Source organism: Phascolarctos cinereus, unplaced genomic scaffold (genome assembly GCF_003287225.1).
Source record: "Phascolarctos cinereus isolate Bilbo 61053 unplaced genomic scaffold, phaCin_HiC Scaffold_726;HRSCAF=1367, whole genome shotgun sequence".
Lineage (NCBI taxonomy): Eukaryota > Metazoa > Chordata > Mammalia > Diprotodontia > Phascolarctidae > Phascolarctos > Phascolarctos cinereus.
Window position 1 is genome coordinate 261,420,805 of NW_027556098.1, and position 26,459 is coordinate 261,447,263.

Below are 26,459 nucleotides of genomic sequence, written 5' to 3' on the forward strand. Positions count from 1 at the left end.
ATTTTTTTCCCATGGTGAATAAGGGGTTCAAGTATTATGCATGAGAATTTTGTGTGGAAAATACTTTAAATGAGATTAAGAGATACAGAGAAGGAAGGTTAAATAAGTGTGGTTTTATGGTAGTGTAACTGGATAAATGGGTATGTTTCAAGTTGTTTTCACAGTTGCTATCCTTGAGTTTAATTATGTAATGTTGCATTTTAATAATTTAAAGTTTAGTAGTGTTTTAATGGGGATTTTAAATCAGCTTGAAAAAATTTTCAAAAACAAGAGAATAGCTGTTTTATCTTTTTCTTTGTTACCAGGAAAGTCACTGAGGAGAAAAAAGGTGGAAGGTTAATATCCAGAAATGACTATACCATATCAAAAAAGCTATTAATGTTCTGGCGAGAGAAGATTAAAAAACATGAAATCCTCAGAGCAGGGTTTTTTAGTGTAGGAATCCACAGATAGAGTTCTGTGGGCTTAGGTGGGGGTAAAATTACACCTTTATTTTCACTAACCTTTGGTTTCCTTTTGTTGTTGTTTATTCGTTTCACTTCTGTCTGACCCCTTGTGATCTCATTTGGAGTTTTCTTGGCAAAGATACTGAAGTGGTTTGCTATTTCCTTCTCCAGTCCATTTTACAGATGATACTGAGGCAAACAGGGTTAAGTGATTTGCCCAGGGTCACACAGCTAGGAAGTGTCTGAAATCAGATTTAAACTCAGAAAGATGAGTCTTCCTGACTTCAGGCCTGGAACACTATCTGACGTACCGACTAGCTGCTTCCATGGTTTCCTTTAATACTCCTATATGTTTAATTTTATATATCTTAAAACATTATTCTTGGAGGGGGGTAATTATATCAGAGATTGCCAGAAGAGTTCATGATACACAAAAAGGTAAGACTCCCTAACTTAAGTGAATGATTTCTTTTATTTTAATTTTATTAATTTCTTTTGATTTATCAACAATCACTTCCATATGCTTTTGAGTTTAAAATTTTTCTCCTCCTTCCTCCACCCTCCCCAAGACAGTGCACAATCTAATATAGGCTATACATTTACGTTCCTATTAAAACATACTTTCACATTAGTGAAGTTGTAAGTAAAAATTAAAACCAATAGAAAGAACCATCAGAAAGAGGAAACAAAACTCATCAGAAGAGAAAAAAAATGATAGCGATTCAACTTCCATAGTTCTTTCTTTGGATGTGGATAGCATTTTCTATCTCGGCCTCTGGAGATGTCTTAGATCCTTGTATTGCTGAGAAGGGTTAAGTTTATCAATATTAGTCATCGCACAACATGGCTGTTACTGTATACGACATTCTCCTGGTTCTGCTCACGTTACTTAGCATCAGACGATACAAGTCTTTCCATATTTTTCTTAAGTCAGCCTGTTAATCAATTCTTATAGCACAATAATATTCCATTACATTCATATACCACAACTTGCTCAGCCATTCCCCAATTGATGAGCATCCTCTCAATTTCCAATTCTTTGCCCCACCACAAAAAGAACTGCTATGAATATTTTTGTACATGTGGGTCCTTTTCCCATTTGTATGATCTCTTTGGGATATAGCCCTAGAAGTGCTATTGCTGGGTCAGAGGGTATGCACATTTTTATAGCCCTTTGGGCATAGTTCCAAATTGTTCTCCAAAATGGTTGGATCATTTCACAACTCTACCAGCAATGCATTAGCATTCCAATTTTCCCACATCTTCTCCAAGATTTATCACTTTCCTGTTTTGTCATGTTGGCCAATCTGATAGGTGTGATGTGGTACCTCAGAGTTGTTTTGATTTGCATTTCTCTAATCAATAATGATTTAGAGCATTTTTTCATATGACTATAGATGGCTTTAATTTCTTCATCTGAGAACTGTCTGTTCATATCCTGTGACCATTTATCAATTGTGGAATGTCTTGTATTCTTATGAATTTGTCTTAATTCTCTATATATTTTAGAAATGAGGCCTTTATCAAAGAGACTGATTGTAAAAATTCTTTCCCAATTTTTACCTTCCTTCTAATCTTAGTTGCATTGGCTTTGTTTGTGCAAAAACTTTTCAATTTAATGTAATCAAAATTATCCATTTTGCTTTTCGTAATATTCTCTATCTCCTGTTTGGTCATGAATTCTTGTTTCCACAGATCTGATAGGTAAACTATTCCTTGTTCTCCCAGTTTGCTTATAGTATGAGCCTTTATAGCTACATCATGAACCCATTTTGACTTTATTTTGGTATATGGTGTGAGATTTGGGTCTATGCCTAGTTTCTGCCATACTCTTTTCCAGTTTTCCCAGCAGTCTTTTTCAAAGAGTGGGTTCTTATCCCAGAAGCTGGGGTCTTTGGGTTTATCAAATAATAGATTACTGTAGTCATTGAAAGAGAATAATTTCTAAGATATGTGGTACTCACCTTAAGGGTAGCAAGAGCTCAACAAAGGGTAATTCCTGCTGTGAATTGGAGTAGTTAAGGAAAGTAGTAGTTATGGAGGAGGAATAACCACTGAGCCTTGTAATGGTGTCCATTTTCTCCAGATTTGAAATCAGAGTTCATTGGTTCCCGACCCTTTTGTTATAAAAGCTCCCTTTTAAATGTAAAAAAATTGTCATAAAGTAAAAAAAAAAAATTGATGTTAAAAAAGGGTCAGCTAGGTGGCGCAGTGGATAGAGCACAAGTCCTCGAGTCAGGAGGACCTGAGTTCAAATCCAACCTCAGACACAAAACTCTCATTAGCTATGTGACTCTGGGCAAGTCACTTAACCCCAATTGCCTCACAAGGAAAAAAAAAACCTATGATAGTTGTATTCTTAGCATCTGTTGACTAAGAAAATAGTGGGTACAGTGGATAGAGAGCTGGGCCTGGAGTCAGGAAGACCTGAATTCAAATTCTGTTTCAGACAAATGCTGTGTGACCTTGGCTAAATCACTTCACTTGTCTGCCTCAATGTGAGGCAGACAAGATATTTGAAAAACCACTTTGCAAACCTTAAAGCATCATATAAATATTAACTATAATTACCATTGTTATTAAAAAACTACTAAGAGCTCAGGAATGTTCTTAAATGAATTTTATTATCTATAATAGCATCTTCACATTTGAAAAATAACAATACATAAATTTATGACAGTCTGCTTATTTATGTAGTGCTGACCATTTTGTCATCACTTACATAAAAATAAAAATGACAGTGTTAGATGTGTTGATGGTTTTGAAGAGTATTTAGAGTGACTGCAGTCATTAATCTCATATGTTGGAAACCCCTAACATAATTCATTGGGCTGCTTTTATATGGGGAATCCAAATCAGTGTTTAAAGATAATTTTTCTTTTTTTTGCTAATGGACTTCCTTTATCACTGTAAGAATAGAAAATTCCTTAAAGGTGATCCATGCTATACTTGTCATTTTATTATGCTATCTTGAAGTTTCTGTTGAATGAATGAATTGATGGATAGATGAATCTAAAACCATTTAGTAAGAGCTTACTATATGAAAAGTGCTAGAGAGATACAAGTAGAAAAGGAGAGACAGTCACTGTTCTCAAGAAGCTCATGTTCTAATACAGGGGAAACAACACAGAGGTTTCACCTGTAAGTCTGAGTAATAAAAGGATTAATGTGGGAAAAATTCTATTAAAAAATTCATTTGACCTCTATACCATTTTATTTCTCTCTAGCCATATTTATTTCCTCATATTTTTGCTTTGTCAAACTTTTGAAAGAACATAATCATCTGTGTTAGCAGTTATGAAGTGCTCGCTCCATCAGCACAATGACAGAATTTATCTGATACATTTTAAATCCACTGCCTTTTTTTTCTGGTCTGAAGCATATTTTATTTTGAAGTTTATTTTAACCTAATTTTGTGGGGTTTTTTATTCGTTTTCGTTTTCAGATTTTTCTCCCTCTGCTTCTCTTCTACCCATTGAGAGAGCAAAAAAAACCAAAGCCCATTATGAATACGTATAGTTGTACAAAACAAATTGCCATATTACTTTAATCAAAAAGAAAGAAAAAAGGGGAAAGAAAATATGCCCTTTTTTAAATTTTTGTCTAGGCAGTGGGGTTAAGTGACTTCCCCTAATAAGTGTCTGAGGCCAGATTTGAACTCAGATCCCCCTGACTCTAGGGCCAGTGCTGTATCCACTGTGCCACCTAGCTGCCCCCAAAATATGCCTTGATCTGCACTCTTGAGAGGTGGATGGCATGTTCAGTCATGATTCCTTTGGAACTGTGGTTAGTCATTGTGTTGTTCAGAGTTCCTAAGTTTTTCTTGTTTATTGTCCTTATCATATTGTTGTTATTATATAAATTGTTCTCTGCTTATATAAATTGGTTCTGCTTACTTTACTCTGCATCAGTTATTGTTAGGTTTTTCTGGAATTATTCCATTGCATTCATATATCATAACTTGTTAAGCCAGTCCCCAATTGATGACTGTCCCCCTCAGTTTTTCTTTGCTACCACAAAAAGACCTGTTCTAAATATTTTTGTACCTATGAGTCCTTTTTCTTTTACCTCTTTGGGATACAGACCCAGTAGCAATATCTCTTGGTCAAAGGCTGTGCATGGTGTTTTAACATAATTTTGTAAACTTTTTATTTTTAATGATGTAACTCTAAAGGTTTGTTACTTTCATTTCAATAGATGAAGTATTTAGAGGACATGAGCCAGGACAAGCAGCAAACAGATCAGTGTCAGCAGCAGATGTTGTTTTATATGGAGTAAACCTAATTTTGCCTTTGATGTCCCAAGATCTTTTAAAGGTAATTGAACAAAAACATGGTAATCAAAAATAATTATTTTTAAAGATGTTACAGAATGAATTATACCAGTATTCTTATGTATGCAAGGTGATGCTAAATAAAAATAAAGTTTTTCATTAAAAAAAAGCTGTATTATCATTTACTACATTTTTGTTATCCTTCCACCCCACCCCCAAATTTATCTCCAACCCACCTATTCAAACCTTCACTTTAGCCTCTATATCTTTTAGTAACCCTAGTGGTTTGGAATAGCCTGTTGTGTTCAAATTAGGCTATGCTAAGTGAGGATCTGTCCTTGTGGCAACTGAGGTCTCTATAATTATCAAGCCCCTCTCTTCTCATTGTTATTTCTTCTGTTAACTTCTTTCAAAATTAAGAGAAAGGGCAAACAGCTATTATTTTTCTTAGTACTTATCATATTCTTTTTGAGGAGCGTTAAATTAGACAAGTTTCAAAGCCAAGTTTGAATAACAAGTCAGGATTGTTACCTGTACAAATCCTTTCTCTATTGTCCTTTGGGCAGAGGTTAACCCAGTGTTGTAAGAGTGTTATATAATGTGATATTTTTCTGTATCTACCCTCCCCTAAATATTACTTGGTTATTTGCTTGGTTTTTATTCTATCTAGTTGACATGAAAAAGTATCATTGCTCTTATTTGTTTAGGTAAGACATAATATTTGTAATAATATGCTTCTTTGACAGTTTCCAACCCTTTGTAATCAGTACTACAAGTTGATTACATTTATCTGCGAGATCTTTCCTGAGAAAATTCCACAGCTTCCTGAAGACCTATTTAAGAGCTTGATGTACTCCCTAGAACTGGGAATGACATCGTATCCTTTAAATGAATGAGCATTGTATAACTTGACATTTTGGACAGAGGATGACATATTTGAGATTTTTATTCTCCTTTAGTTCACTTTTGTCTTATCAAAAACTATTGTACTTTCTCAGCTATCTTCATTTTGTTGTATCTTTTGTTAGGCTGTAAGTAATTTACCATAATCATTTGGGCTTATGTCCCAGTTATTTCTTAATTAAGTCTCAGTTTATAATAGGCACTCATCTTGTGTCACTGGTGTGGGTTCAGGGTATTTATTTATTGTTTCACTGCCAATAGACTGTCCCTAATGATAGAGTACTGTATCCTTTCATCTGTTGTATGTGTTAGAAATGAGCTATTAACTATAGCAGTTCCTAAAACTTAAGTAAGCCATCTCCATATGACTTTAGTTTCCTTTTTCTTAAGTGCCAGGTAGCACAGTTCTGCTCCCATGAGTCATTGTAGCAAGGAATTCTTGAAGACTATTCCAGTAGAGTTTAAACTCTGGCAAGTTGTACTGAACTGGGAAGGTTTCAATTACAAATTCAGCCATAAATTATTTATCTGTTCTCTAAGGACCAGCCTCACTAAGTTTGGGGAGACTTATTACTAGATGTTTGTCCACAAAGTGATAAATCTTTTTTAGCCACTATAGCTACTGAAACTATCTACGTATAATATTATACTCTGCCTCAGTGTAAGGTCTACCCAAACTGAATAAACTGCAGATCTTTAAAGATCACAGAGGTTAAGATGCTTGATTGTCTATATTCATAGCTAGAAAAGCTGTCACCAAAATCGGTAGTTAGAATTTTTCTGTTACTGTTCAAAAAAATCATTTAATGATAAATTGAGCGCACCAACAAGGACCATATAAATCTATTTTATTCTTTGACTCTTATGATCAGAATGAGTTCTGAGGTTTGCCAGCTTTGTCTGGAGGCCTTGACTCCATTAGCTGAACAGTGTGCAAAAGCACAAGAAACAGATTCACCACTCTTTCTAGCAACAAGGCACTTTCTTAAGGTAAGTAATATAGATAGAATGTTGCAAAATCATGTGATGATTTCAGATAGTTCTTATTTCTCTTTTAAGTTTTTTGAGAATGTAAAATTATATAAAAATCCTTTTGTAAATTCAAATTACTCTCTGTGGATGTACATTATACGGCAGATGCCAGTCTTCACTGGTAGAGAAAGTTCCCAATCACCCATCCTAAGCTCCCAAAGATTTCTCTATAACAATGAAATTATAGGTCTAGCCTAGAAAAAGAGCTTACATTGAATTCTTCCAACAACTTTATTTTGAAACTCTAAAATTGTTGTGATTAAAAACTGTTGGGAAATTTTATAATTGTATAAACAACATTATGCCTTCTAATTTTAAATATTGATAGTGTATTGTTCATAGACGTTAAATGCTACTTCTGTAAATGTTGTAATTGACCTGGTAAATTTATAACAATGTTTTGTTTTCTCATTTTTAAAATCAATACATATGGGAAGGATGATTGAGTAGATTTGTGAGTCCCATCTTTTACCTTGATTTTTCAAAATATATTACATGACAGTGTGCTATTTAAGAACTTTCATTTGTTGTATGATTTCAGCTGGTCTTTGACATGCTAGTATTGCAAAAGCATAACACAGAGATGACAACTGCAGCAGGCGAAGCATTCTACACGTTAGTGTGTTTGCATCAGGTATTACATGTTTATTATTTTGAAGTGTTTCAGAAGTTAAATCATTTTATAAATATTCTCGCTGTTGTGTGTGTCAGCCAGGATTGATCTGACAAATCAACAAGTTTTTATTAATTGCCTACTATTTGCTGAGCACTGTGATAAGTTCTGAACCAAAAAAAAAAAAGGAAATCTACATTTTGGATTGTACATAAAAATAACATGGGAGACCTATTATGATTTGTCCAGAGAGACTGTTAGAGAACCCTTTGAGCTTCAGTTAACTATGTTGTTTCAGGGAGTACTAAACTATTTTCTGTTTGCTTTTCATAGCTTGGTCATCTGGCGTTGACCACCATATTTATACCAACATTTATTTCTAGTAGTTTGATTAGGGTTGTGTAAGCAAGATTTTTGAGACTTAAATCCTGTATCATACAAGGTTATATATAAAAAGATTACTTGCCAGTGGTTCCGATATCATGAGTAGTCTGTTCAAAAACATTCTATTGCTGAGTGCTTTGAGTCTGATACCAGTCAGGCTGCAGTGCTTACTGCCCTCATCAACCTTAACTTTGCCCTCCACAAAGATGAAATCATATAATTATATAGCTTGAAAGGAGTTAATCTAGTCCTCTCATTTTATAGACTGAAAAAACTGAGACCCCCTCCCCAAGATAAAGGGACTTGCCACAAGTCAAGGCTAATGACAAACCCAGGACTAGAACCTGATTCTTGACTCTTAACCCAGTATTCTTTGTACTATCTGCTGCTGTCTCATTACATCAATATAAAATTTACATAGTTGTCATTTGTGGTTAATAAGCAATCAGTGCAGCATATCTTTTGAAAGCATTATGAATAATTTGAGCTGAGTCTTAAAGGAAATAAGGAATTCTATGAGACAAGGATGAGGTGAGAGTGCATTCTAGGCACAGGGGCAAGTTCAAAGACGGGGAGATGGAATGTGTTCAGGCAACAGCAATTGGGATAGTTTGGTTATACCAAAGAGCAGGTGTTCTTAACATTTTTTATATTATGGACCCCTTTGATTGTCTAGTGATGCCCATGAACTCTTTCTTAGAATAAATACATAAAATTAAATGCATAGGATTATAAAGGAAACCAATTATATTGAATTATCGTTATTAAAATGTTTAAAAATGGAGTTAATGCACCACACATTAAGAACTCCTTCCATTGTGTGAGAGAAGGGGAGTATGTGTAATGAGGCAAAAGGTAAGTTGTAAATACCTTTAAATGCCAAACAGAAGAGTTTATATATTTAATCTTAAAGTCAGTAGTGAACCAGTGGAGTTTATTCAGTAGAGGAGTCACATTGTCCTACATGCACTTAAGGAGCATCACTGTAGCTGTGTGGGAAGATAGATTGGAGTGGGTAGAAGAGACTTGAGGTAAGGAGGCCAATTAGGAAGCCATTGCAATAGTCTAGGCAAGAGACAATCAGAAACTGAGGTAAAGTGAGTATGTAAGTGTGAGATATGTGAGTGGTGAGGAAGGGGATGGATATCAGGGATATTATGGAGGTAGAAATGGCAACAATTGGCAACATGTAAGATTAAGATGAGGAGGAATGAAGAGTCGAGGATAATGGTGAAGCTACAAACCTAGGAGACTGTAATGATGGTGGTACCCTTGACAGATCAGAAATAGGGAAGTGCAGATGTCTGTACAGCATCCTATTAGAAATGTGCTATGCTGAGTGATATAGAACTGGGGCTCAGGAAAGAGTATGGGGCTGGATGGATAGATGTTGGAGTCCTCTGCTTAGGGATAAAATTCAGCCCTTCAGAGTCAAGTGAAAAGGGGGTGGTGAGAAAAAAGAACAAGGTCCAGTCTAGAGTCTTGAGGTACCTCCACATTAGGAAGTGATGTAGATGATTAACAGTCCTCAAAGACAAAAGAGGATGGTGGGAGAAAAGCCTCAGAAAGTAGTATCTATCTAGGAGAGAGTGGTTACCACATCAGGTCCTTCAGAGAAGTCAAGAAGAAAGGAGATAGAGAAAATAAATAAGGTATTTTTCAAACCTTGAAACATTTTACATATATGTCAGCTATTATTATTTATCCAGAGAGTTCTAACAGTTACGAAAGATCTGGGAATAAGTTGGTTTGCCATTTAGTGTTTTGCTTTTCCTGTGCTGAAGATTCTACCATAAGGGGCAGCTAGGTGGCACAGGGGATAAAGCACCAGCCCTAGATTCAGGAGGACCTGAGTTCAAATGTGGCCTCAGACACATAACACTTACTAGCTGTGTGACCCTGGGCAAGTTACTTAACTCCATTACCTAGACAAAAAAAAAAAAGATTCTACAATGCGTTTCCCCCACCCCTAGTTTTTTGTTTTTACTGAGCTATTATCTTCCATAATTTTTAGCTTTAATTCTCAGTTAAAATATACTGTTCTTGAAGATAGTCATCATCCTCTCTTCTCCATTCTTTTATCTAGAATCCACTAGTCTCCAGTTTATATTCTTAATCTCCTCAGTGAATTCAGCATCTGGCTGAATTGTAGTTCTCTCTGCCCCTACCTTGCTGTAATTCTCAAGGCTTCATTATTCACGTTAGCGATTCGTCCAAACAATTCTTCAACTCCAGTGACTCTTTTGTTCATCTTTCCTTAGCTATACCTTGACGTGGCCACAGTATACACCTTGAATTGAATTGAATTGAAATTTTTTTTAATAATTTATTTTTAGTTTTCAACATACACTTCCATAAGATTTTGAGTTTTAAATTTTCTCCCTCTTCCTCTCCTCCCCCCTTCCCAATATGGCATGCAATCTGATATAGGTTCTACTTATACATTTATAATAAGCATTTTTTCACATTAGTCATGATGTATAGAAGAATTAGAACTAATGGGAAGAACCATGAGAAAGAAGAAATAAAACAACAAAAGAAAAAGAGAGCAAATAGTATGCTTCCATCTGCATTCAGACTCCATGGTTCTTTTTTCTGAATGTGGATAGCATTTTCCATCATGAGTCTTTTGGAGTTCTCTTAGACCTTTGCATTGCTGAAAAGAGCTAAGTATATCAAAGTCAGTCATCACACAATGTGGCTATTACTGTGTACAGTGTTCTCCTGGTTCTGCTCATTTTATCAGCATCAGTTCATATAAGTCTTGAATTTATATTTTCAAAGGGGTTTCTTCACAATATTCCTTAAGGCAGAATTCCAGTCATTCTTTTAAAGGAAAGAAAACTCATACTCAGAGAGGTTAAGTGAATTGCCTATGGTCATATTGCTAAAAAATGAAAGAATCGGAGCTCACACTGAAGTCATGTGTCTCTCATCAAAGACCCTGGAATTATATTTGACTCTTCTGCATTCCTGTTACAACCTGTCATTTAACTTATTATATGTATCCCTGCTTCACTATTTCAGTTTCTTTCTCCCTTATCTAGGACAGCATTACTACATGCCTGGACACTGCCATAACTAACCTTTTAACAGGTTTTCCTGCTTCAATTCTTCCCTCTCCAAACAGTCCTTCACATTTCTGGCAGCTTTGTCTTGCAGAGGCATAGACCTAGTTATAGCACTTCTCTACTCAGAACCCTTCCATGGCTCTCTGTTGCCTTCCAAAAAAGTTCAGACTCTTTAATAGCCTGGTAATTAGGACTCTCCACACTCTGACCTCATTTTATCTCTTTAGCTGTGTCATATTCCTCCCTTCTGCTTCATAATGGAGAGGTCTCTGGTGTTAGAATTAGGAAGATCTGAGTTTGAATTCTACCTCAAACACTTATTAACTGTGTAACCCTGGACAAGTCTGTTCACCTCTATCAGCCTCAGTTTCTTCATCTTTAAAATGGAAATGATTGTGTAGCAGTTGAAAGTTTATGGAATGCTTTCCGCACTTATCACCTCAGAGTGAATTGGACTGGACAAATGGAATTATCTCCATTTTGTGTATAGGAAACTGAGGCTTAGCTGTATCTTTGTTTACATACAATTAAACTAAACCCACTATAATTTTGGTAAATTATTTTCCAAGGACAAAGTACATTTGATAAATATATATTGTTAGCAGTGATGACCTGGAGAATATAGTGTTTAAAGTCTTATATATGTCTATAGTATGTAAAGTCTTATGTATGTGTGTGTGTGTGTAGTATTTAAAGTCTTATAAAACCATGTTTTCCTCTCAGTTACCATATTTCTATTCTTAATGCATTGTTTCTTCATTAGGCTGAATACTCAGAATTGGTTGAAACTTTACTGTCAAGTCAGCAAGACCCAGTCATTTACCAGAGATTAGCAGATGCCTTCAACAAGCTTACTGCAAGCAGCACTCCTCCCACGCTGGATCGTAAACAGAAGATGGCCTTCCTGAAGAGTTTAGAAGAATTTATGGCAAATGTTGGTGGTCTCCTTTGTGTAAAATAAACAACAAAACTATATGCTTAATTTAGACCTTTTCTGCAAAATGCACTGAAACGCTGAAAGTTGACTAAGTCTTGCTCCTGTTTCTGGGTTCTTTGGTCGTTTTGGATTTTGAAGAGCCTGAAAGTTTGTTATATAATTCAGTGACACAGGAGAGGTCAACTTTGAATCAGCTTCTGCTACTATGTGTTAGCCACAATCTGTCGTGTGTGTTGTAGAGAATGAATGGCAATTTGAAATTTTCAGAATGAAATTCCATATATGTGCAAACAGATATGGCACCATGAAATATATATTCAGTGCCTTTTCCCCCCGTTTGTCTAAACATAGATGGCCAGATAAAGGTTAGAATTTTTGTTACTGAAAACATTTTAGATGAGTATTCTGTAAACTCTAACAGGTTTTGCTGTTATAAGCTTTATTTTTTTCCTCTCTGAAGATTGAGTTCAGGATCTAGTGGGAAAAAAAACAAACATCACCAAATGTTGGGCTTATTTTTTAACTTCTGTGTTTTATTTGTTTTGTTTTTCTATATCAACCCAGTATTACAGGTTTATGTAATACAGGTTTTTATTTTTTCTGGTGCCTGAGATTCAGGAGGAAAAAAGCTGTATGTTTTGTTCCCTAAAAAAACTTTAGGAACTGTAGCCATTTCATTGCCTTAATTTTAAAAAAGGAGTACAAAAAGAGCAGGCGTTTTGATAAAAATGCAGGTTTTGATGCTTCAACAATTGGTTTAGGTTGTTAGCTGCTGTCTCCCTATTTCCCTTTTTGATAGTATGTATTTCTGTAAACATGAGTCAGTGAAAGGTTCATGTGTAGTCTATTTAAAGTTTGTTTTAATCCAACTACATTGCACACAGCTGTAACAATCTACACTGAATAGTTTGCTTAAGCAATAACATTCAAAGGGTGTAAATTATTGATTTATACAAACTATATCTTAAGTTGGGGCATTAGGGGCAATAATTATGCTAGACTGGGATGTCATACTCATTTCATCAGGAGCCACATAAATTTGATTTCAAAGTAAAAAATACACTGTTAGATGCTCTACTATTTCCCACTTATATCTCCACAGTCAGGGACTTGCTTTCCAGTGCTGCCATGCTCTCTGTAGTTCTGTATGCCAGCTTAAATGATGAAAATGACCATGTTTTAACAACCACAAGCGTACTGAACACATTCTGATCTACAACCAGAATATAGCAAATGTGAGGATAGACTGTACAGTGCTGTGCTGTGAGCACAATCATAGGTTTTGGTAGGGAGGGGTGAATTTGTCCTTTCACTATGTTCTTGACACTTACATGCTGTGGAATATTTTGGGTATAACATATCCACTTTTTACTCAGTTGTGTGTAGCATCACATTTGTAACTCTATGCCATCTTCATCAGTTCATCTCAAGACAGTTACAGTCGACTAATCTCTAGCATCTAAAGTCTGTCCAACCCATACATGTGACATTACGTATGAATTCAAGGGCAAAGTGCCGTCACTCTTTTGGGATACCTTTCTCTTAATTTAATCCATTATTAAATAAAAGCTGGGCTGGATCAAACCTATCTTAAAGACTGTTAACATAAATCTTTTTTAGAAAAAATATTCAATTGATATGGCATCTTTCCATATCTTAAGATATTTTCAGTAAGACTTATTAAAATGTGAAGCTATTTTTAGATTTCCTAAAGTCCCATTTTCATCCTTCAGAATGTTAAATTGTTGTACATCAGAATCCACCTTATTTTGCATTGGTTTTCCATTTTTATTTTAATTAATGAACTCAGTTTTCCCCCTTCTTGGGCGCAATAGAGATGTGTGTACGTCCATCCCTTTGCAAAGGGTACTACAACATAGGCTGTTGCTTTAATAGTTTGGCCGGCAGGGACAGGAATGAAAATCAAGTTGGAAAAAAAGAATTAACAGTAATTTGAGTGAGAAACATTTTAATGAATAAATGGCATTCACACTTAATAAACTGCCTACCAAGATTGTAATATCTTTACCAGATATGCCAAGGCTATTAATATTTGTGCAATTTTGTGGGCAGATTTTGAATAAAGTAATATTTGCTTCATATTGGACCAAATCAAACTTCAGAGAATTAAAATGTAATAATGTCAGATTGGGGGAAAAAAGTAGCAAGTGAGGATGCTAATTAACACACTAGAACAGCTAAACTTTGTTCAAAGCTATGTTTGTTTTGTGAGTGGGTTTTGTGTGTGTGTGTGTATTTGTATGTATGCATGGTTTGAATTCTTGCCCAGTGGGTATCAAGAACACTGTCTTATTCCAATAAGTTGACTTCCTGTTGTAACTGACTACCTGTTAAATTTTCAAGGATTTTTTAAAAAACAAACAACTTTTTACCCCTTTATATAAATATGTTAAAGGGACACTGTCAGGTATTTTATCTGTAGACTCTGTGTGTGTGCGTGCGTGCGTGTGTGTGTGTATGTGTCTCTCTGTGTAAATTTCTACTCTTTATATATCTTTCAACCTCAGCATTTTCCTTTCAGCTTTATCCTTTGTTTTTCATTTCTTTTACTTCGCCTGTTTATGTTTCCCAAGGCAAAATCGGGTTGTCTTTTGTTAGCTTTTGTATTTATATAGTACCATAAAAAATGGTGTCGTCATAGTTCTAGCAAAAAAAAAGTTAATTATTGTGCTACTTCTGCTGATTGGATGGCTGCCTCTTCAAATGTATTTACTCGACAGTGTCCTTTTCATTGCAATTATTTGGCTCTTCCTGCTATCCCTAAATCTTTTTTGGATACATGGCATGTTAACATCACTCCATTGAGTTTCACCTGCTGTGAATTGTGATTTTTTTTTTTAAGAAAAAAGATTTGCAGTTTTTCTTAGAAGTTGTTTATACAATTCAGTCTTGTTTAATTGTATACCATGTGTCTGGATTGTATAGCATTTCTCTATTCAGATGAGATATTTATTATTCTAAAAACAATTCCTGCATTTTCCCTTTTTTACAGCCAAGAATCTGAGTGATTCCCTCCCCTGTCCAAAAATTTTTAATATTCCCATCCACTGTACTTAGTTTTCTTAATCCATTAACCTAACTAAATATCAGTTTTTGTTTTTTCCCATCTACATTCTTATCTCTGTTGCTACTTATATGAACTCAAGCGCCAAAAGGAAACCACTGTAATATTCAAGGATTTTACAATTGAGTTGAGTGTCATCGTGGAACAAAGAACCTGTCAATTGAACATTTTTTAAAGTTTTCTTCATTTAGAAAATTATTGATGATCCTTTTGCAGCTCTCATCACTAAAAGTAGTTGTATCATCAGGTCTTCTTAGCTATTTCTATTACAGTTACTTAGAGAATGTGGGAGAATGAGGTTTTTTTGGTTCAGAAGTAACCTTAGTACTTATTCTCATATCCTACTAAATCAGAGAATAAAGAATTTGGTCCTGAGGTGTTTTTTGTTTTGTTTTGTTTTTTGGTTTGGTTTGGTTTGGTTTTTTGCCTTAATAAGTTACAAAATTGTGAAAAAAACCACTTAGCTACATAAGAATATGATAATGTTTGAAATTATTTTTAAATTGGAGATGTGTGGATATTCTATGATTTGGCTCAAATCCTTTTCTAAAAGGACTAACTAACCATTTTCTCAACAAAAAAAAATTTTTTAATGTGTTTGGAATTTTAAATTGGACCTGCTCTTTAAAACTTGATATGAATAACATGTTTAAAGCTAAACGCATCTTGGCTATTTAAGAAATGTGAAAGGTGCCAGATTATAATGGTAACTGATGGGGCATCTGTAATGATAGAATATTGTGGCCCAGGCACTGGTGTAAACTTTTCATTCACTCTGTTCTAATAATGTAAATCAAGCCTCTTTTGGAGAGGAGGGACATGAGGTAATAAGAAATGTTTTTGGCCTCTGGGTCTGTTTATTTCTGGATTCTTTTCTAAAGATTATAGCAAAGTGACTTTGGTGGTGGTTCTTTTATAGAGGTTAGGAGAGTGTGGTATGCACATTAATCTCCTAGGACTGACACCACAACTCATTTTGTTCTTGAACAGTTAACAGCTGCTTAAACACAAGGTCTTTTGTGGTTTGTTAATCATCCAGTCATCAGAGGCACTTACCCATCCCTTTGTCCCTACCCTAACACCATTCCTCATTCCTGTCTGTAAAATGAAGCTTTAGTTCTTTTCCCTATCAGTCTTCATTCCTAGCACCCTTAGCTGTTAGGAGCTGCTAATTGCGTACTAATAGCTAATTTTCCTAGCCTACAATTACCACATCTGCACTAGATACCTATCAAGAGAGTCTGGCCCAACTGTGTTTTGAGTACAGACCTTCTGATGTGCTGTACTACATAAAATTATGACAAATTATAAATTTTGGTATTGTGATTTGGTCTCTGTACAAAGAAAAGCTCAATGCAGTGAATTTGTGGTTTTATGGTCACAAAATGTTAGCACTGCTACCAATACAGCACGTGTAAATTTTTAAAAATTTATAAATATTAAAATTTTAAACATATACAAAGACTTTTTCAATTTTTTTAAAGAGACCCAGGGACAGATATACTGTTTAAATATTTACCTCTATTGAGCATAACTGATGGTATAAAAGTTGCATTCAGTTTTTCAAAAGATGCTGCAATAAGACTTTAGGAAGCAAATCAAGGCTATGTAATCGAGCTGGTTACAAGCTGAATATCAAACTGATGAAATTCTGTCTGTATTTTTTTAATCCATATATGGGGGTTAAAAATGTCTTTTTCACTAAATATTTTTATTACATTTTTGTTTTGACCATGTGTGATTTGTTTGTGTTCTTGGGTATTTTCCAGGCTTTTATGAAACTTGTTAAATCATGTTAGCTATTTAACCATTGTAGAAAGATTAAAAGTGGAAGAATTCATTTCACATTCACAAAATAATTTCAAACTGGACATTAATGAATTGATTTACATCAATAAGATAAAATACGCATTTGCATACCCCTTTGGGAGAACCTTTAGACCCCATGTAAAATAAAATTCTGCCTTCTTCCCCCCTATCCCCCCAAAAATTTCGATGATAAACTATGGTGGTTGTTCTTGAAATATTCAAATACAAGAATGTAGCCAGCTCCTGGTCTTAGAAACATGATTTATTTTGGTCAATTAAACTTAACTTCTTTTGTCATATTTGTGACAACAAGTTTATATTCACTTTGAGTTAATGATAACTTTTTGGGGGCTGCTTTGAAGTATCCTGTTCATATAATCTAGGCATTCAGTAGGAAAAAAGGAGAATTCTACAGTATATTCAGATAATTCATGGGAATCAGTAATTCTGTGCATCTTTCGCTGCCCAAGTTAAAAACAGAATGTATTACCCTGAAAAAGGTATTTTCTAAGAGTAAAGAACAACATGGTATAATGGGAAAAGTTTGAACTGAGTTAGTGAACCTGAGTTTTAATTCATTGTGTGTTATCCATGGGCCAGGCCTCAGCTTGCTTGTCTATAATAATGAGAGGTTTGGATTAGGTAACTTTTAAGGTCCCTTCCAGTTTTAACATTCTAAAATTCTCTTTGAGGGTCAGAATTTGGGATAGTTCATATTGAAAAAGAAAGTGATTCTGTAAAAATGTATTGAGTACCTACTACTATGTGCCAAGTAGTATAGATGTTACATAAATAAAGACATTCTTGCCTTCTCTTGGACTCTAGTACTAGACTGTAATACTGGGAAGGTATAATGTGACAGTACATTAGGAGAGGTATTAAGTACTATATTAGTTCATTGGAAGGAAAGCTTATTTGGGGGGAGGGAGTCCAGGAAGATAGTGGAAAAAATGACATTTTGAGTTGAACTTTGTATGTGTAAAAATTGGACAAATGAAGTTTTGGGGGAAGCAGTAATATATAGTAGAAAGACTATTGAATTTGGAGTCCAAGGACGTAAGTTCAAATGCTGTTAACACTATTTTCATCCTGTGTAACCACTGGCAAGTCATAGTTTCACTGGGCTTCAGGCTCCCTCATCTGGAAAATGAGAGGGAGTGAATTAGCAGTTGCTATGCTTCCTTCCAGCTCTAAGTAATAATGAATAGTTTGCTAGAATATAATATGGAGTATTGGAACATGAGTCTGGAAAGGCAAGGGGAGGACACTTAAGTAAGAAGTTTGCACCTTATTCTTCTGCAGCTGATCAGAAATCATTAACGATCACCTTATGAGGTTTCCTTTTTGCTTATATTTGTATCCCCAGCATTTAGCACACTGCCTTTGCACTGTAGTAAGTATGCTTATGATGAACTCCTAATATATGCTGCTTGTCTGCCTTGCTTAACCAGACATATTATTGAAGAAGTCATTCATCATCACTGTGTAGGCCATTTGGGATGTAGAAGCAGAAAACGGGCAGCTAGGTAGCACAGTGGATGGAGCACCAGCCCTGGATTCAGGAGGACCTGAGTTCAAATGTGGCCTCAGACACATAACACTTACTAGCTGTGTGACCCTGGGCAAGGCACTTAACCCTCATTGCCCAACAACAACCAAAAAAAAGCAGAAAACACTAGTTGGAAGGTTATTGCAATAGCCTTGTTGAAAGGCCATGACTGGGAATGGATAGGAAAAATGGAGTAGAAGAAATGGCTCAGAAAGAAATTAGTTTTGAGAGGAAGATGGTGGATTCTGTTGGAGACATAGACCCATTGATCTTGAATTGGGAGGAACCTCAATCCATCTACTCTAGCCTCTTGATTTTACAGATAAGGACCTTGCAGCCCAGAGAGTTTTAGTGCCCTACAATTACAAAGTGTCCCATGGGGTCAGAATTTTAACTCCAGTTCCAGAGCTTATTTAGTTTGAAGTGCTAACAGCACACAGGGGTGTGTGGGTCTATCTAGGTGTGTGTCCTGTCCAGGAGACATTGGAAATGCTGTCAAGTTAGATATCAGAAATTTGGGAGTTGTCTTCATCAAGGATGAAGCCAAAGTGCAGATGAAATTACCAAAGGAAAAAGTGGAGAGACATGTAGAATGTAAGCATCTGAAGATAGAAGGAAGAAAATGAGATAGGCTAATGAAGTGAATGTATGGCACCAAAGCCAAGGAGGAGAGAAAGGTTTCAAAAAAGGCATGTCAAATGCAGATGAGAGATCAAGGAAGAGAATCATTAATAAAAATGATTTTAATGATAAAAATTCATTACTTTTGTGCATATAAGATTATTCATTATTAAGATGTGTGATGAATGACAAAATGAAAAATCACCATTGAGGCAAAAGCTGTTTTTGTAAGGGGTTGAGCATGGACAATTAGAACCAGGGAACTAATCTTTTGATAAATTAGTATGTAAGGAAAAGAGGGGATGAAGGAAGCTGGGTGAAGTAACAGGGTAATATATATATGTACATACACACATATATGTTTATATATATATATGTGTGTATAATTTTTAAAGGATCACAGAGGTTGTTTTCAGGCATAAAGAAGGAGCTAGTGGAGAAGGGTTAGCTGAAGATGTAAAAAAGTAATGATTAAATGACAAATGGAATAAGGTACCCCAAAATGCAGGAGTATGGAATGAGAATGTAAGTGAAAAGGTTAACTCCAAAAGTAAATCACTGAATCATAAAATGTTAGAGTTGGAAGGGAATTTAGAAGTCAGGACTGGAAAAAAAGAAGCGAAGAGAGATTTTGGTGTGGAGTAGAAAGAATTGAGTAACCTTTTTTAAAATATGCTTTCCATTGAAATTGCTACTATTTTTTACATGTAGTTGGAAAAAATAAAATGGGAAAACTAAATAAATATTGGTACATAGGCAAAAAAAAAGGAAAAAAAGAAATTACAACTCTTTTTAGGTTATCTAACAACTCCAGGATTACAGTGAATGAAAGACAGCAATTAAATCAGCATAGCATAGCCAAGTAGAGATATGTGGGTTCTAGTCCCAAGCCTACCACTAACTAGCTATGTGACCTTGGGCAAGGTCATTTAGCATTTCTGAGCCTCAAGTTCCTCACATCATTAATGAGGAGGTTGAACTAATCTCTTATTTCTCAGTCTTTTTTAGCTCTCAAATTCTATAATTGTGAGCAAATATGGAACTGACAACATTTATGAAAGAAGTCTTTAATATTTTCTTAAATAAAAGCATCTTATATTAGTCTTAAGACCTAGATTGGGTTTTGCATGGTGTGACTGTTCAAAGTAAGTCAGTTTTGCCATTTATTTTAAATATGAAGGGAGGGAAATAACATGTAAAAAAGTCAGATATTCCTTAAAATTAAATGAAAACTGGAACTACAAATGGGAATTGCACAAACTCATCACAACTCAAGGCTGTTAATGTAAAATAAGGTATAGTGTATAGAGTGCCAGGCCTAGAGAGTAGGAAGATTCATCTTCTTGAGTTCAAATCTGGCCTCAGATACTGACTGTGTGACCCTGGTCAAGTCATTTAACACTACCTCAGTTGCCTCATCTGTAAAATGAGCTAGAGGAGAAAATGGCAAACCACTTTAGTATCTTTGCCAAAAAAAACTCCAAATGGGGTAGTGAAGAGTTGGACGTGACTGAAATGACTCAGCAACAAATGTAAAAACTTTTTACCAGCTATTTATCCGCAGTATTAAGAGTTACGTGAATATTGTTTCCTTAAATTGATAGGTGTTGATTGAAATTGCAACAAAAAGCTTATATCCACTAAACATTATGCTAAATATTTCATTGTCTTCATGGCTATATAAACAGTTCAAATTCTGTTCCTTATTTTGACATGATAGTGTAAAGGATAGAGCCTTTGGCTTGGAGCCAGAACCAGATTTGATTTTTCACTTCTGCAGCCTTATTATGCTTTGGTGTAGATGCAGTGTAAACAGTAGACCTCCCTGAGGTATAAGAATGCCATTTTATAATGTTCTTAATGATAGTCTTAATCTAATGATGGTATTTAGCCAACTATCACCAATGAAAAAAAATCGAAGAATCATAAAAAATTGGCTACACCCCATTAGTATATTTTTTATCTTTCATATCTGTTGATTTTTAAGAATACCCAGTTAGCAAGGGTTTATTGCTAAAAAGCAAGGGTTAATTGGGAAAAAAATCCTACTTTTAAAGTGAATTCTCTAATTTCCAAATAAGCCCCATCTATACCAATTTGGGGACAGTACAAAAGAAAAGTGGGAAATCTATTTCTGATTAGGTACATTATAGTTAGGAAAGAAGGTAGAATCTGCAAACTACAAACCAGTGAGCTGAATTTCTATTACTTGCAAAAATTCGGTAGTACATTATCAAAAGGATGGTTTGTGTCATTTACAAAGGAGAAATAGTAATCACTAAGTCAATCACTTAGGTAGTAATCACTTAGTCAAGAATCAATTAATGCTAGTCTAAAAACTTCAGGTTTGTTGTTTTAACGATTTAAATGTTGATAGAGACCCCAGAAGCCAACTAGTCTGGTCTGTACCTAAGAATCACTCCTACAGTATCCTTAACAAGAAGTTCTTTTAGCCTCTTCTTGAAAACCAGTGAGGGAGAACTCTTCTTCCTAAGGTAGCCTCTTCTGCTTTTGTAGACTGCATTAAGGGTTAGGAAGGCTTCTCTCCTCTTATCTCATTAAATATGCCTCTATGCAGCCCATTATATCCTCTGCGGCCAAGTGAAACATGTCTTTCTCGTGACAGCCCTTAAATGCTTGAGGATACTCATTTCGTTGTTCAGTAATGTTCATATGGCATGTTCTACAGTCCTCTAACCACCCTGGCTGCCTTCTTCTAAACATGTTCCAGCTTTCCTATTAGGCCTCTAACTAAAATGTGATGCCCAAACTGAACATAGTATTCTGGATATAGCTGAAACAGGGAAGAGTATATTGTAACTAAATACCTCCCTTATGCTGGATAATAAGCCTCTATTTGTTAATTCACTTCCAAGTTCTAGAACAGATAAGAAGATTTGTGAATGCTAATGGGAATGATTATTAGAAGCCAGATAAGTTCACAAGAGAAAAAAAAGTTTTGCCAGACTCACCTACTAGTAATGATGTTGTTGAGTCGTGTTCAACTCTTCACTACCCCATTTGGGGTTTTCCTGGCAAAGATTATACAGTGGTCTGCCATTTCCTTCTCCAGCTCATATTACAAATAAGGAAACTGAGGCAGACAGGGTTAAATGACTTGCTCAGGGTCACAAAGCTAGTGTCTGAGGCCAGATTTGGACTCATGAAGATGAGTCTTCCTGACTCCAGGCCTAATAGTAATAGCCCCACTTTATTCTGCTGTGATCACCCCGTCCATCTCTGCCATGCTTTGTGGCACATCATTTTAATAAAGATGTTGACAGGCTGGATTGAATCCAGAAAAAAGAATAGAATGGGGAGGGTACCCTAATTATGTTGTGATTGAAAGGACTGGAAAATGTTTTTCAGACAACTTTCTGGACAATGATAGCTACTTTTAAATATTTAAAGAGCTATCAGGTGAAAAAGGAATGAGACAATTTTGTGTGGCTCCAAAGGGCAGAATAACTGTAGGTGGAAGTTTTTGCTTGATTTTAAGTGTGGAAAATCAAATGAGCTGCCTTGTAAGGTTCCTTGTCCCTAGAAGTATTGTTGCAGTTTCATGGTGTGTTGTGGAGTGTCTGCTCAAAGAATTCAGTCAGACCACCTCTAATTCAAGTATAGGAATTTATTGAGGATTGACACCTCTCAGAACCAGCAGCTTAGTAAGACAAAATAGGCAATTTTATAGTGTAATGATGCTGATTACATAACAGAAATTTTGAATGTTAAAAAGGCAGGGAGGGGTTTGTTAAGGGATTAGGTAATGGGGGAAGGGTCCCTTCTATGGTTCAGTGGTCAAACATCCTGGTTGTGTTGCTTTCTGATCGGCTAGCTATTGTCCTGTCTGGTCAAGATGGATAGTTAGGTATTGTGATCCTGTCTTGGGTTAAAAGGATGATGTGATGGTGGTTGAGTAAGTACAAGGACACACCTGTTCAAATAAGTGAATTGGATTTGGGGGCAGTGGCAGTATTGAGTCTGGAGGCAGCTTTATTAGGATTCCTTCATTCTCTCCCCAAAGAGCTGGGACCTAAATTCATTTGAGAAAAGGGACAAAGGTCTCAGCTTCTGTAGCTTCTTCAAACTGGCAAGGGGCATAGAGCTGTCCCTGCCTCAGTGGGTCCTGGGGAGGAGCTTGACTGGAACTGAGCATAGGCCACATCCAGGGGATGGTAGATGGGTGTGGGCTAGTATCCACTCTTCAATGACAACTGCAGATGAATTGGATCTGGGGGCAGTGGTTTATTGAGTCTGGAGGACTGTGGTGTGGTTAAAGGTAGATGGTGTGGTTAAATCAGGACACGTCTGTTGTTCAGTGAGGCCCATAAGGAAGTTAGAATATTGGAGCTGGGGGCAGCTTTATTAGGATTCCATCAGTATTCAAAGCAGAGGCTAGATAGCTACTTGTCAAGGATGTAGAGGAGAATTCTTACATTAGGAAGGTGGACTAGATTACTTCTAATATCTCTTTCAACTTAGGAATGTCATGGTACTTAATTACACTGAGTAGTCCCCATACTGATGCGGATTTAAAAGCTACTTTCAAGTTTAATACTATAAAGTGGATAAGTTGCCCTTTATTTTAATGGGGATTATCTAGCTTTTGATGAATTTTAATACTTTTTATTACTTTAGATGGACACATTCAAATAGCATTGCATACTTCTCCTTTCCTTCAAACTCCCTAAATTTTTTTTAATCATTACTGTGCTTTCATGAAATGACCAAGGCTGTTAATGGGGAGGTATAGAGAGAGCAACTTTAATCTTTGCACAACTGTACAGTAGTAAAAGTTTCTAAGTAAATGAAATGCTAATGTAAGGGTGTTTTTAAAGCAGCTTTAATTACAGGTTTTTAAAATTCTATTTCAGACTGAAAATTTGAATACTTTTTCCTAAAAAGCTTTTCTGTTCCAAAATAAAAACCACAGTAGCAGTCCGTGTAGTTACAGTAAAACATTACTTTTTTGAAAACAAAAAACCTACTGGACAAGTTGTTTCCTACTAGGTCCCTCCCTCCCCCCCCCTTTTTTTTTTTACATCAAGTTTACTTGTTCAAGTGTATGTTTTATATATTTTCTTTCCAACTCCTGGTGCTAGCAGGGTCATTTTACTTTATTTTTTCAAAGTCAATTTTAACAGCCTGGTTCAAAGTGATCAACATCTAAAAGCAGAATGTGTTGCCACAGAGTACAGCATTTGGAGAATTTACTGTATGCTATGAGGTTTGTAAATCTATATGCCCCTTTATTGTGTTCCATTAACTAGTGAATATTATAAATTGCCAGTGTTTGAATTCAATTTAGCAAGCATTTATCTAAGCCCTATGTGCAATGCCCTATATTAAGTATGAGGATAAAGACAAAAATGAAAAAAATAATCACTGCCCTCAAGGATCTTAGTTTGGGAATGGGAGATACAAGAATAAGCAGAAAAATAAATACAAGATAATTTTAGGAAGGAGTGCACTAACTAAACAGATCAAGAAAGGCTTCACCTAGGAGGCTAAAGGATTTTAATTGGGAATTGATCCTTTAAGGGAGTGAATTCCAGGTGGGGAACAGCTTGTGCAAAGATGTGGAGATGGAGATGGAACATGGAGTTGAGGTGGCTGAGGACAGTGTTATTTGTGCCAGTGATTAATTGGAAATCCCCCAAAGTGGCCTCCTTATTGGTGATAGAATTTATATGCTGGCTAATCTCTCCCTTAACAGAAAATATATCTCAATTTGTGTAGATGTCACGTTTATTAACATAGCCAAACTATGTTAAATTTAGGGCAGCTTGAAGGAGATAGCTGTCTCTATTATCTGTCCAAAGATACACCTACATCAAAAATGGCACTAATTTGTACATCCACGTGCTCACTACAGTCACAGATATGATATGCAGATGAACAGACTTTCTCATTCTTCATCCATATGTGGGGTTTGGGATAAAAGACACAATCTTAGACTACTTTTAAGTTTTAAGGCCAACTCAATTTTCTAGTCTTTTAAACTCTGTCCCTGTGCCCAAAAACTTAAAAAAACAGCCTTTGCTAAGACATGTGCATTTCCAGGGCTATCTAGAATAAAGTTATTTTTCCCCTCTCAAAACTTTTAAATAATGTGTAGAAAAGCTTTATTTTAAAAACTTTCCGATTTGTGGATTATGTCTATAAATAAAGCCTCTTAATATCATTCCCCATCTTCAGTATACTACTATGATTTCTTTGGTATGTGTTGAAGTGATCTGATACTTAGTGTTGAGGTCTCCCACCCCTCAAACTTCTTTTGCAGTTCAAACAAACTTAATATTAACCACCTAGGATACAAAAACAAAAAACAAACACCCTGACCTCAAAGGATGATAGAACTGAAAGGAGCTTCAGAATCCATCTAAACCAAACCCCTCACTTTACACAGGAGAAAACTGAGGCTAAGGGGTGATTGTGGCTTGCCCAGGGTGAACCCAAGCCTTCCAACTCGAGTTAGTGAACAAGCATTTAAGTGTCAACTTTGTGCCAGGCACTGTGTTAAGGACTAGGGATATGAAGAAAGGCAAAAGTCATTCCCTGCCCTTAAAGAGCTCTCTGATGGGGAAAATGACATACCAACAACGTATATACAGGATAAATTAGAGTTGTGTTCTTTCCACTATCACAGTTCTGGGGTATTACATACAGAAAGAATATAAAGAAAAGTCAGTGACTGCGAAGGAGATTCAGGTAAGGTGCCACCTGCATTTAATTTTGAAGGAAAACAGGGATTCTGAGAGGAGGCAGTGCATTCCGGTAATGTAGGCATGCCCTACATTAAATGCAAGGTGGCAAAGGAGAGAAAATGAAGTTCGAGGAGCAGCTGGAGTAGTTTATTTTGACTGGAACCTAAAAATTCTGAAGAAGATAAATAAGCCTGAAAAGGTGTATAGGAACCAGACCATGAAGAGCTTTAAATGCTAGGATGAGGTGTTTTTTGCTTTTTTTGTTTTTTGATCGGAGAGAAGATAGTGGGGTTTTTAAGCAATCACTTAACAAGCAATTTATTATGTAATAACCGTGCCAGGCTCTGTACTAGGCACAGAAGATACAAATAGCAGGAAATTTTGGTGCAGTGGAGAAGGGCTTGGGGAAGTGAAAGTCTAAAAAGAGGATGATTTATTCAATAAATCAACATTTATTATTAAGGGTCTGTACCACCTCTACCAACACTGGTGTCTATAAATTGAAAGTTTGAGGGCTGATAGGTGGGGAAGTGGTTAGAGCCCTCGGCCTGGAGTCAGGAAGACCCAAGTTCTGGCTGTGTGACTCTGGGTGAGTCCCTTAACCCTTTTTGCCTCAGTTTCCTCATCTGTAAAACGAGCTGGAGAAGGAAACGACAGACTACTCCAGTATCTTTGCCAAGATGGGGACATGCCTGGACAACAGCAAAGTTGTGTACAGGATAAAAAGGAAATAACAGAAAGCACAGGAATTAAGAAGAGTCAGGGAAGGCTTCCTGTAGAAGATGACATTTTCTCTAAGACTTAAAGGAAGCAGGAGCCTGAGCGGAGGAGGGAAAACACTCCAGGGACGGCCAGAGCCAAGAGATGGAGAACATTGTTCTTGGAACAGCCAGGAGGCCAACATCCTCGGGTAGAGGAGTACGTGGTTGGGATTAATTAACAGTACAACGCTCCACCGAGATGTGAAGAAGAGTGAACGAGGCGCCCTAGCGACAATCCCGGCAGCAGCCCCTTTGCCGAACTGCGCAC

General features: G+C 36.0%; 1 protein-coding gene across 1 annotated transcript in view; it reads left to right on the plus strand.

Moving 5' to 3' along the window:
• The window catches only part of XPO4 (exportin 4), a 129,208-nt gene extending 111,836 nt beyond the window's left edge, over positions 1–17,372 (plus strand). Inside the window, 5 exon segments of the mRNA XM_020968782.2 lie at positions 4,644–4,762; positions 5,466–5,596; positions 6,495–6,612; positions 7,196–7,288; positions 11,486–17,372. Of these exon segments, the coding sequence (XP_020824441.1) occupies positions 4,644–4,762; positions 5,466–5,596; positions 6,495–6,612; positions 7,196–7,288; positions 11,486–11,683 (659 nt within the window). The 3' untranslated portion in view covers positions 11,684–17,372.
• The last annotated feature ends 9,087 nt before the right edge of the window (positions 17,373–26,459 follow it).